Genomic DNA, 12,103 nt, shown 5'->3' with positions numbered 1-12,103 from the left:
AACCTTTAATCATCTTTTGTTACCTGAACATTATTGACCTGGTACCTTTCAGTATTCACAGGTATTAGTTTCTGCAAAGATCCCCTGGTTGATAAAAGATACAAACTACTGTGTATTAAATAAGCTACAAGGATATATTGTACAACACAGGGAATATAGTCAGTGTTTTAACAGTAAATAAAGTACAACCTTTTAAAAATTGTGAATCACTATGTCATGCACCTAAAAACTTACATAGTATTGTAAATAAACTATACCTCAATTGAAAAAAAGGAATCCAAGTTACCCCATACCTTATATAAATTTAAGGAGTAAATCATTAAGAAACAGAATGATATCTTTAAAAATCCTGTATCAAATGCATTCTAAATGTCTCTACAAAAAAAAAATACTAATAAATGTCTCTAAACCTCTGAGAGACACAAATACGGAAACAGTACAGAAATTTAAAAGTACAAAGAAAAATATGGGCAAGAAGAATAGAGTAGTGCTTTTTCTCCAGATTCACCTATTCCATGTTCAAAGAATGTCACTGAAATATAATAAATTTATTACACAGCTAGTATAATAATGGTCATTTTATTAGTAAACTTGAGACAGGTGTGAAAATTGAACCAAGAATATTCTAAATAATTAAATCAAAGTCAGAGATTTGTGTCTTTACATTATGTCTAATATCTTTATTCACAGAAGTAAGCTATTTATCCATAATAAATTTTATGGTTCTGGTGAGAATTTCTTTTGAGTTCCTTTTGGGATAGTTGGTCCTGATATGTGATAATTGGTTTTTCAAGTGCATTTTAGAATAGGTAGTTTGAACTGCTTATCATATCAAAGGATTTTATATTAGAAATGTTTAGAAAAAGTTAAAAGTAGGCATTCCCTGATAGCTCAGTTGGTAAAGAACCCACCTGCAATGCAAGAGACCCCGGTTCGATTCCTGAGTAAGGAAGATCCACTGGGGAAGGGGTAGGCTACCGACTCCAGTATTCTCGGGCTTCCCTTGTGGCTTAGCTGGTAAAGAATCCACCTGCAATGTGGGAGAGCTGGGTTCAGTCCCTGGGTTGGGAAGATCCCGTGGAGAAGGGTCTAGCTACCCTCTCTAGTATTCTGGCCTGGAGAATTCCATGGACTGTATAGTCCATGGGGTCACAAAGAGTCAGACACGACTGAGTGACTTTCACAATTTATTCGTTTCTGCCTCAAGAATTAAAGTGAGTAAGTATAATTTCTTTAGGTCAATTTATATCTTAATATTTAAGATTTTGCAGATTAAAGAATAGACAATATAATTTCTAATAAAGAATGATAAAGTAAAATTAGCTCTTAGATACTTTTAAAAAGGTGATTAAATATAATATTTTCTAATTAATGCAATTGGTTCAGTGCATTAATCACTTAATTAATGGCTGAGTGGTCCTACTTAAATTGTTTTCAGTCATTTTAATATTCAGTACAAATGCAAGTTATTTTGATATCTTTTATAACATACTTTACTCACCTGAAAATTCACATTGTTTACTTGGACTTCATTTTGTCAGTATTTTTTCTAGCAGAATAATTATGAGATTGTCTTTGAACAATCAGTGTTTATGGTGTTCTTAGTGTTGTTGAAATTCAATCCTTTGAAATTATCTGAAGGTGAAAGTGAAAGGTGTTAGTTGCTCAGTCATGTCTGACTCTTTGTGATCCCATGGACTGTAGCCCACCAGGCTCCTCTGTCCATGGAATTCTCCAGGCAAGGAGCCATTCCCTTCTCCAGGAGATCTTCCCAACCCAGGGACTGAACTTGGGTCTCCCACATTGCAGACAGATTCTTTACTGTCTGACAGTGGAACTAAACAAATTATTGTACATTTGATTTCATATTTTTCAGAAAAAAATATTCCACATTAACTATTTCATCTGTGTTCTCAAATACTTAGATACATTGATTGTTTCTGCCTGTGGTCTCTTTAGGGTCCAATGGGAGAACAAGGAGAGAGAGGAGAACCTGGAGCAGAGGGATATAAGGTAATTCCTATACATTTCACACCTTTCTTCTAAATTTGAATAGGTTTCTCTGTGGTTCTTCTCAGTTGCAAATGAAAATAAGCATCATTGAGATAATTAGGAATATCTCACGTTTTTGATCCTAGAAGCTGTTTGTATTTTCTGTTCCTTCTTTCTAAAATTATCTTCATCTCCTTCCATTGCTCCTTTGTCTCATCATTCAAATCTCAACTGAAATGTTACTTTTGAGAGGGCTTCTCTAACTGCCCTTTCTATCCACCACTTTATATCTTATTACTCTTTATTTTATGACATTTAATGTTATCCAAATTATCTTACCACCTTTTTATACATTCATTTTTTGTTTATTGTCTACATCCCCTAAGAAAATATAATATCCATGAGAATAAGACTGTCATTTTTTCATCATTATATCCCCAATTTCTAGAACACAAATGTCCTACTATATAGTAGAAATTCATTAAAGACTTGTCAAATGGTTAAACACCATTATATTCTTATGTCAATTCTTATCCTCTTTTATTCTTAAAAGGATTTTCAGAGGCAAGCTGTATTGCTCAAATTATATTAGACTATGGAGAGAATTTATTCAGTGTCATTATTTATTAGCATATCTGTGTTGAGGATGTTCTGTATTCCTGCCCTATATCTCTTCCATTTCTGTTTATAATGTCATATACTAAATAAAATGGTCATTTGTTAACTCTCTCCCTATACCTCCTATCTTTTTCCTTTGCTCACAACATTATCTGCTTGCTCACAAAATTACATAATCTTTACTTACATAAATCCTGTTTACCCCTTATAATCTAATTCATACCGCCTTTCTACTGTCTAGCAGCAAGCTTTCCCTCTAATCTAGTCCTATAGTATTTATTGGTTATAGAAGTCATTCAATACAAATATTTTAAAATCCTGTGCTACTATCATTTTTGCTAATTGTTTTTAATGTGTAGATATTTTAGCTCCTCAATTTAAATATGACTTCTTTCTTTCTTGTTCAATGTCTGTTTTAAGCCCTGTACATAATAGTATATAATATTTTGTTATTTGGTCATAAATCATGTCCAACTGTCTGAGACCCCCATGGACTGCAGCACACCGGGCTTCCCTGTCCTTCACTACCTCCCAGAGTTTGCTCAAACTCATGTCCATTGAGTCAACGATGCCATCCAACCATCTCATCCTCTGTCACCCCCTTCTCCTTTACTTGAAATTAACTTTTCTTTGCCAACTCACGGCTTTCAGCATAATTTGAGAAGCTTCTTAAACTTCTTTGACTTTTTCTGTGCTAACTTCTCTACATGTTCTTCAGAAAATCGGGTTCTTATAATGTCTTCTTTTGACTTCTACCGTGGCATCTGGTCCCATCACTTCATGAGAAATAGATGGGGAAACAGTGGAAACAGTGTCAGATTTTATTTTGGGGGGGCTCCAGAATCACTGCAGATGGTGACTGCAGCCATGAAATTAAAAGACGCTTACTCCTTGGAAGAAAAGTTATGACCAACCTAGATAGCATATTGAAAAGCAGAGACATTACTTTGCCTACTAAGGTCTGTCTAGTAAAGGCTATGGTTTTTCCTGTGATCATGTATGGATGTGAGAGTTGGACTGTGAAGAAGGCTGAGCGCCGAATAATTGATGCTTTTGAACTGTGGTGTTGGAGAAGACTCTGGAGAGTCCCTTGGACTGCAAGGAGATCTAACTAGTCCATTCTGAAGGAGATCAGTCCTGGGTATTCTTTGGAAGGACTGATGCTAAAGCTGAAACTCCAGTACTTTGGCCACCTCATGTGAAGAGTTGACTCATTGGAAAAAGACTGTGATGCTGGGAGGGATTGGGGGCAGGAGGAGAAGGGGATGACAGAGGATGAGATGGCTGGATGGCATCACAGACTTGATGGACGTGAGTCTGAGTGAACTCCAGGAGATGGTGATGAACAGGGAGGCCTGGTGTGCTGTGATTCATGGGGTCGCAGAGAGTCGGACACGACTGAGCAACTGAACTGAACTGAACTGAACTGAGACAGCATACTCAAAATTCAGAGATATTACTTTGCCAACAAAGGTCCATCTAGTCAAGGCTATGGTTTTCCCAGTAGCCATATATGGATGTGAGAGTTGGACTGTGAAGAAAGCTGAGCACTGAAGAATTGATGCTTTTGAACTGTGGTGTTCGAGGAGACTCTTGAGAGTCCCTTGGACTGCAAGGAGATCCAACCAGTCCATTCTGAAAGAGATCAGCCCTGGGATTTCTTTGGAAGGAATGATGCTAAAGCTGAAGCTCCAGTACTTTGGCCACCTCATGTGAAGAGTTGACTCATTGGAAAAGACTCTGATGCTGGGAGGGTTTGGGGGCAGGAGGAGAAGGGGACGACAGAGGATGAGATGGCTGGATGGCATCACAGACTCAATAGACATGAGTTTGAGTGAACTCCAGGAGTTGGTGATGGACAGGGAGGCCTGGTGTGCTGCAATTCATGGGGTCACAAACAGTTGGACACAACTGAGTGACTGAACTGAACCGAACTGAACTACAACCAGTAGCTATATCAGCATGGCAAACAAACAGCTAATTATTCTGTTAGAAGGGAAAGAATCTCTTCCTCACCTGGCTGGGAGAAGAAAAATCCTGCCCCTGTTTTTCTGGATAGTCCCTGCATTCTTCAGAAATCCTTCATCAGAGGAAAGTTTTTCACTAGGATGGCTGTAGAATCTGGTTCTCCTTTAGTCCATATAGTGCTGATAAAGTCTTCAGTCATGGATGTTTTACCACCAAATGTGATATACATTTTCTTCTTTGTCTTATTCCATCTTGTTTCTTAGGCTTTAAGAGTCATTTTATCATTTGTTGATGGATCTATTTGAAAAAGCCCTTTAGTGTCAGACAGTCACAATAACTTCATTGCTTAGACATCTCTAAGTCATGAAATACCCACACTCGTACCCTGCCACATTTTTGCAAGCACACGTTCAATTCAAATAGTGGAACCATGCTTTATTCAGAGTGAGATTATTCTGTTATACCCTTACGTGATACTTTTAAATGATTGCTTTTCTATATGGGCATTGTAGACATGACCATTTCACTCTAGTAAACAGATGGTCAGAATTATTATAAGCTTTTTAAAATTGTGCTCAAATGCACATAGCATAAAATTTACCATTTTAGCCATTTTAAAATGATACAATTTAGAGACATTTAATATATCGGCAATATTGTACGATCATCACACACTGCCTAGAACATTTTCATCACCCCAAAAAAGAAGCCCTGTGCTTGTTAAACCGTCATTCTACTTCTCCCAACCTCTGGAAACCAATACTCTGCTTTCTACCTCTACCAAATTATCTATTCTGTATCTTTCATATAATTGGGATCGTACAATATATAGCCTTTTGTGTCTGGCTCCTTTCACTTTACACAGTATTCTCAAGATTCATCCATGCTGTAAAATACGTCAGTACTTCTTTCCTTTTTATGGTTGAATAATCACCAAGCTTTTAAAAACACTTTTATATTCACAAATATTCTTAAAGATTTTCCTGTTGGAGAAAAAATATGGAATGGATAATGAATACTTTGCTTTCATCTGGCTATGAACAACTGAAAAACATTTTGAAACCTTTATCACCATCCTTTGTTCTTTTTTTCCTCTTGAAGAAACTGAGAATCACAAAAGTCAAGTATCTTGTTCATTATCATCAGTAAACATATACTAGTCATCGCTGTATGTGATATGTTTTATGTGTTGCTGCTGCTGCTGCTGCTGCTGCTAAGTCACTTCAGTCATGTCTGACTCTGTGCGACCCCATAGATGGCAGCCCACCAGGCTCCCCCATCCCTGGGATTCTCCAGGCAAGAACACTGGAGTGGGTTTATGTGTTACATATAATTAAATCTCTTCTCATTCAGCATTTATTTTAGTGTCTTCCATGGACCAGGAAGGAGCCTTGAATATAACACGGAGCACTCAACACACAGTCTTTGACTCCCTGGACATCACATATTAAAAACAAGAATATTTAGTCAGTATAAAAGCAGATATAGTAAAATATTTGCCATCTAGAAAACTACACATCATGTATGTCAAGATCAATTCGAGGCTTGATAGAGAGCCGGAGGACATGTTATGAATAAGAACACTATACTGTTAATATTCATGTTTTAAAAGTGTGAGCAGAAACACATAAATACCTAAGATTAAGTCAATCTAAACTTATATGGGACAAAGCCCTAGAAATAAGTTGAATAAATTATGATGTACCTTAAACTCCTTTTTACTTTGGTTAGGCAAAGGCCATAGCATTTTTTGCATACAATAAAATAACTACTAATCCTATCTTCATTTGGCCTTCAGTCCTTAGCATTAGATATACACATCCAAATAGCTACTAGACATCATCACAGGTGCCTCAGACTCAGCATGTCCCAGTCCAAATCTGATCCTCCTCTTTTTATGTCTTTAATTCAGTGAATAGTACCAGCAGACATCCAGGTGTCTAGTAAACTAGTCCTCCCTCTTTCTATCTCTCTCTTTCTCTTTTTCGCTCTCTGTCTCTCTTGCTTTCTCTTTTCTCTCACCTCTCCCTTCTCATTCTCCCCTTTCTCTATCCTCTCATCTCTCAGCTTCAATGGGCCACTTCTTTTGACCTTTTATGTAACTCTGGAGTCTATCCACTTTGCCCTACTTTAGGGTTTCATCATTTTTTGCCTGAATTCTTTTAATAGCTCACTAACTAGACTCACTATCAACAGTCATAGCCCTTTTAAATCCATTCTCCACTTAACATGTTGTGTTAGATGAATCTCCATTCATTCTCCTATGCTATTCCTCTGCAGAATGCCTTCCTATTTCTTTACCACCTGGAAAACTCATCCTTTAAACTTCAGCTTCCCATATAAAATCATCACTTATGATTTTATAATCATCATCATATATAATCATCACTTTCCATATAAAATCCTCTCCAGGCTCCCTTTGATCATCCAACCCCTCCCACTACTAATATCACCAGAAAAAAAAATCAATCACTTCCTGTAACCTTGCCCACATAACTTCATAATAATATTTACTGCAGCATATTTAATTCTCACCATTGTAGAAAATAATTTGTCAGTTTTTATTGGGATGGAACGAGCCAAAGGACCTATAGTGGAGCTCCTAGTAGACAAGTCTTTCCTAAGGTTTGCATCCAAACATCACAAACCTATAAGAGACAGTTGGCTCTTCTATGATCATTCTAAAAAGGTCTCTGTAAAACTGCAGCTAGAACGGTGACAAAACCATAATAGACCATGATGGTTTGGAGTTTTATAGTTGACTCAGTATGGTTACTCTCACTTAGTTCACTTTGTAACCCCAACTTTTCACCAATTGCTTCTCTCTTGAGCTGGCTTTTTACATGAATGAAGCTCCCTCATGGTTGACCTGATTCTGTTACTTGCTGATCCTGGTCATGTTTTGTTGGTAAGAGTCATGTTGTTTGTTGGTGGTCATCCTTTTCTCTTTAGTTATGACTGTGTGCTATTTATAGAAAGCTTTCCAAATTAGCCTTTATCTCTTGCAACTGTTCTCTCCCTTAAACAGGATTTGTTTACTTTATCAGGAAGTTGAATCTTAAAACCATAAACATTTATGCTGCAGAATGCAAACAAAAAAGACTTCAAATGATCTTGCAAGAGAATAAATCATTAGCCTTAAGTAATCCCTTCTTCTCTTAGCCCAGAAAGGAGATGAGCCTGATAACTGTCCTTCCTATTGGCATCCTTTCTGTAATATACAGGAAGAAAGGAATCTGAAGTGGACAGTGGGGAAGGGGATAAAAGAGATTACACGTGGAATTCTTTCTGCGTAACTGTTACCTGACATGCCCCTAGGTTGTTGTTAGTTTCTGTGTGCACACTTGAAATATGTGGTCGGTCAGCATTCCTTTCTAGGAGAACTGGGCTGATGACAGATTGCTAGAGTCAGAGTCACTTGATGTCTTGGCATATGCAGTAACGACTACCAGTCTTCAACTCAGTAAATTTACTATCTAAATGGCTGTGACCTTCATTTGTAAAAGTGGAGACCATAGGACACTGGAAAAAAGATTGAAAAAAGGCATTTGCTTTCAAACTCTTTATTCACTAGTTATTTACTGCGTTAGTTTCCTGAGCCTGCCGTAACAAATTACCGCAAACCAGGTGGCTTAAAACAACAGAAATTTATTCTCTCGTGATCCTGGAAGCCAGAAATCCAAAAGCAAGATATGAACAGGGCTGGGCTCCCATCATTGGCTCTAGGAAAGAACCTTTCTTGCTTCTTCCAGCTTCTGGTAGCTAACAACATCTCTTGTGGCTGCATTACTCCATCCTCTGCTCATCTTCACATGACCTTCTCCTCTGTATCCTTGTCTTTCTCTGTGTGTCTTACAAGGAAACCTGTCAGTGGATTTGGGGCCCACATGGATAATCCAGAGAACTTCCTAGGTGGCTCTACGGTAAAGAACCCACCTGCTAATGCAGGAGACAAGAGAGACAGAGGTTTGATCCCTGGGTTGGGAAGATCTCCTAGAGGAGGAAATGGCAACCCACTCCAGGATTCTTGCATGGATAATCCCATGGACAGAAGGGCCTGGAGGGCTACAATCCAGAGGGTCACAAAGAGTCCAGGATAATCTCCTTCTAAAATACTTAACTTGATGATATCTGCAAAGACCCTTTTCTCCAAATAAGATCCCATTCACAGGTTTTGAGGATTAGGGCAAAGACATCTTTTGGCAGACCTATATTAACCCATATGGAAAAAACCTCTATACTCTTTCTCAGTCATCACTATATGCAAGTGGCTATTATGTTCTGTACTGTTTCTAAGAGAGAATCATTATCTCTATAATATTTAAATTGAAATTTGCAACATTCTGCTACCACTTTAAGTGATACTTGGAGAAGGAAATGGCAACCCACTCCAGTATTCTTGCCTGGAAAATCCCACGGACAGAGCAGTGTAGCGGGTTTACAGTCCATGGCGTTGCCAAGAGTCAGACATGACTGAGCGACTTCACTTCCACTTTAAGTGATACTACTCTATCCTCTTTGTGTATTCTAATAATATATCCTTTTCTCTTCATAGGGCCATGTGGGTATACCAGGACCAAGAGGTGCCACTGGACAGCAAGGGCCCCCAGTATGTTTTGAAAGCATTCTTTGTAACTCTGGCATTTAAAAACATTAATGTTAACATATCTTATTTGGTCTCTGCTTTATATGTGATTTCTGTTTTGATTCCTGTTAAAGGGTGAGCCAGGTGACCAGGGTGAACAAGGACTAAAAGGAGAGAGAGGATCTGAAGTAAGTTGAAATCATTTAAGACAATTTGAAATGTATTGCTGGCTTGAGAAAGCAAAGACACAGGGAGTTGCTGTTCATTATAACTTAAATGATCATTCACCCTTTCAGAACAAGAATCACCATGGGTCTCTAAACAATGTGTTTGTCAATAATTGTGCTGCTGCTGCTGCTGCTAAGTAGCTTCAGTCGTGTCCGACTCTGTGCGATCCCAGAGATGGCAGGCCACCAGGCTCCCCCGTCCCTGGGATTCTCCAGGCAAGAACACTGGAGTGGGTTGTGCTAAAGCATCATTATTGATTAATTTATGTGTTTTGACTGCCCTCCAAATTTCCCTTTACCAGCAGACTACTCTGGCTTTTAGAAAATTGCCTAGACTTATCCCAAACTAATTGTCCTTCTTTGGGGTTTCAGGTAGAAATAACAACTAGCCTTAAAACCAGTATCGCCAAGAGAAAATTTAGCAGTCATGCTTATATAGCTGCTGTAGTAAAGTAGGGGTATAAATCATTGGATTATATGACACAGAGTCAAAATTGGCTTAAAAGATGTTTTTTCCCATAGTTTATTATCGACAAACTAAAAATATGTTATTACTGAATTTAGCCATCTCCTGCCCTGTATCAGAATAGATGTTGCTTCAACCTTACATATGGAGAAGGAAATGGCAACCCATTCTAGTATTCTTGCCTAGAAAATCCCATGGACAGAGCAGCCTGGCTGGTTCCAGTTCATGGAGTCGTAAGAGCTGGACACCACTGAGCAACTGAGCACACACACACAACCTTAAGTAACAACTGGATCTGTAATTTGTAGCATCAGTTCATTGCTATCCAATTTTTCATTCAGCCTTATTAAAAAAATGCGGAGAAAGAATACAGCTGTCTCATGCACTTAGAATTTGTAATACCCAAATTGAAAAAAGCAGTGGAAAAATCTGTGAACCTAGAACACTACTAATGCTTTCATGTGACTTACTTATGCTTGTTTTAAATGGCTAAGGATGAAAATGCTCTCCCAAGGTTTGATCTTAAAATTTTGAATCCTTTACAGTGCTTTCATTTTCTTGGTGTTTTCATTTTGCTTTTTGACATATCTCAGAAAGAAGAATTTTTTTTTTTGCTGTTTCTTCATATCTGTTAAAATTATACCAATGAAAATAAAATATTCTTACTAGATCACTGCACCTCCAGCCTATATAGTCAGCTATTCCCAGGTATTAGAACTGAAAAGTGCTGAGGATTCATGGTTTAAATTCTGTATAATCCATGAGAAATAGTTCTTTTCCCACTATGGGCAATGCTGGCATACATTCCAAGGTTACACTAAAAACCTTTATACAATTTCAGATAGGAACGGTTGTTACCAGAATATCACTGACTGTGTTACTCACTGGGGTCACTTTGAATAGCCAGATGGATACTGTGGAATAGCCGTCATCTTATTTCTATAAAGCTTTAAATGTGTTTTTTAGATTTGGAAAGGGCCCTTTAAAATCATCTGGACAGCCCTCTCATCTTTCAAATGAAGTAGTTCAGGTCCCAAAGAGATTATGAGTTACTAAGATCACAAAACTGGTTACAACAAAACCAACATTAGAAACTTTATTTCTTGACTCCCATTATTACACAGATGCCTTCTTTTATAGATTAAATTAAATATTAATTTTACTTAACCAACCATTAATTAACCATTTATTAGTCTCTCAGATATGAAACTGTGGACAACTATTGAAAAAAACTGGAGCAAGTCAAGTGAAAACCAATTGCAAACCACTACATTTTTAGAGGCTTTCATAATGCAGATGTAGTGAACTGTCCCATAATGGCTTTCAAATACAGAGACTCAAGCCAAAATTTTATTTTCTTCCCAAAACAAAATTCCAGATTTTAGTGAGTTGAAATTTCTTGGTTAAAAAGAGTATGAGTCTTACTTACCTCTCTAAGTCTATGTTTGTATTTTAAAGCTACCCTCTCTAAAAAAGTTAGAACTAGCAAAGTATTCAGATGACTATTTTTCAGCTTCATTTAAATAAGCAACAAATGAGTGTTTGTATAGTAATGGCACATTTAAAATTTTCTGTTATCTAAAGAATTAGATTACCTACTTTCATAGTCTGTAAAGTGGTGCAATTCCAGTGAATTGAAAGCTGTTTCAAATGGATCTGATTTCAGGAGGGTCATTCTATTTTTCAAAGCTAAGCAGACAAAAGAGCACAATTCTGGGTATACTCTAAAGACTATATATGAATTCATTCACCTTTCCTATTATGGGAACAGGAAAGTCTGTTTGATTTATGAGATACTTAAATTTAAATAAAATAATATGAGTAAGTTGTTTGAAAAGAGTGTAGAATGCTTCTGGCTTTATGATGTTTGAGTTTTGGGCATTGGTGGAAGAGTGACATTTCTCTCCCTTTTTATGACACCAACTCAATTAATCGCCTGCTAACACCTGTTTTTTCTTTGTCTTTGGCCCAGTCTTTAATTTCCTACTGAACAGACCACCTCTGTGTAGGATTAACATTTAGTAATATTTGGCTCTTAATTTATTATAAGAATACCTAGCAATTCCAAATTCAAGGCTTTTTTTAATGCACAAATTCAAAAAAATACCAGTCTTTTACACTTTGTTGACATTTATGTATTTCAAACCTCCATTGGAAGTCTGTGGTTTCTCTAACTGGCATACTTCATATTAGTTATGATGACAATAATTGTCATAAGGAAATTGTTCATGAATTGAGCATCTAAAA

At 37.2% G+C, this 12,103-nt stretch overlaps 1 protein-coding gene across 5 annotated transcripts in view; it reads left to right on the top strand.

The window, feature by feature from the left end:
- Positions 1–12,103, top strand: part of COL24A1 (collagen type XXIV alpha 1 chain) — a 393,929-nt gene that overhangs the window by 308,890 nt on the left and 72,936 nt on the right. For all 5 annotated transcript variants that reach the window (XM_060400630.1, XM_004002153.6, XM_060400613.1 and 2 more), the window contains 3 exons: positions 1,960–2,013; positions 9,134–9,187; positions 9,298–9,351. In XM_060400630.1, the coding sequence (XP_060256613.1) occupies positions 1,960–2,013; positions 9,134–9,187; positions 9,298–9,351 (162 nt within the window). The remainder of the gene's footprint in view (positions 1–1,959; positions 2,014–9,133; positions 9,188–9,297; positions 9,352–12,103) is intronic.

The sequence above is a fragment of the Ovis aries genome, chromosome 1, assembly GCF_016772045.2.
Source record: "Ovis aries strain OAR_USU_Benz2616 breed Rambouillet chromosome 1, ARS-UI_Ramb_v3.0, whole genome shotgun sequence".
NCBI lineage: Eukaryota > Metazoa > Chordata > Mammalia > Artiodactyla > Bovidae > Ovis > Ovis aries.
This window is presented reverse-complemented; position numbering and strand designations above follow the sequence as displayed.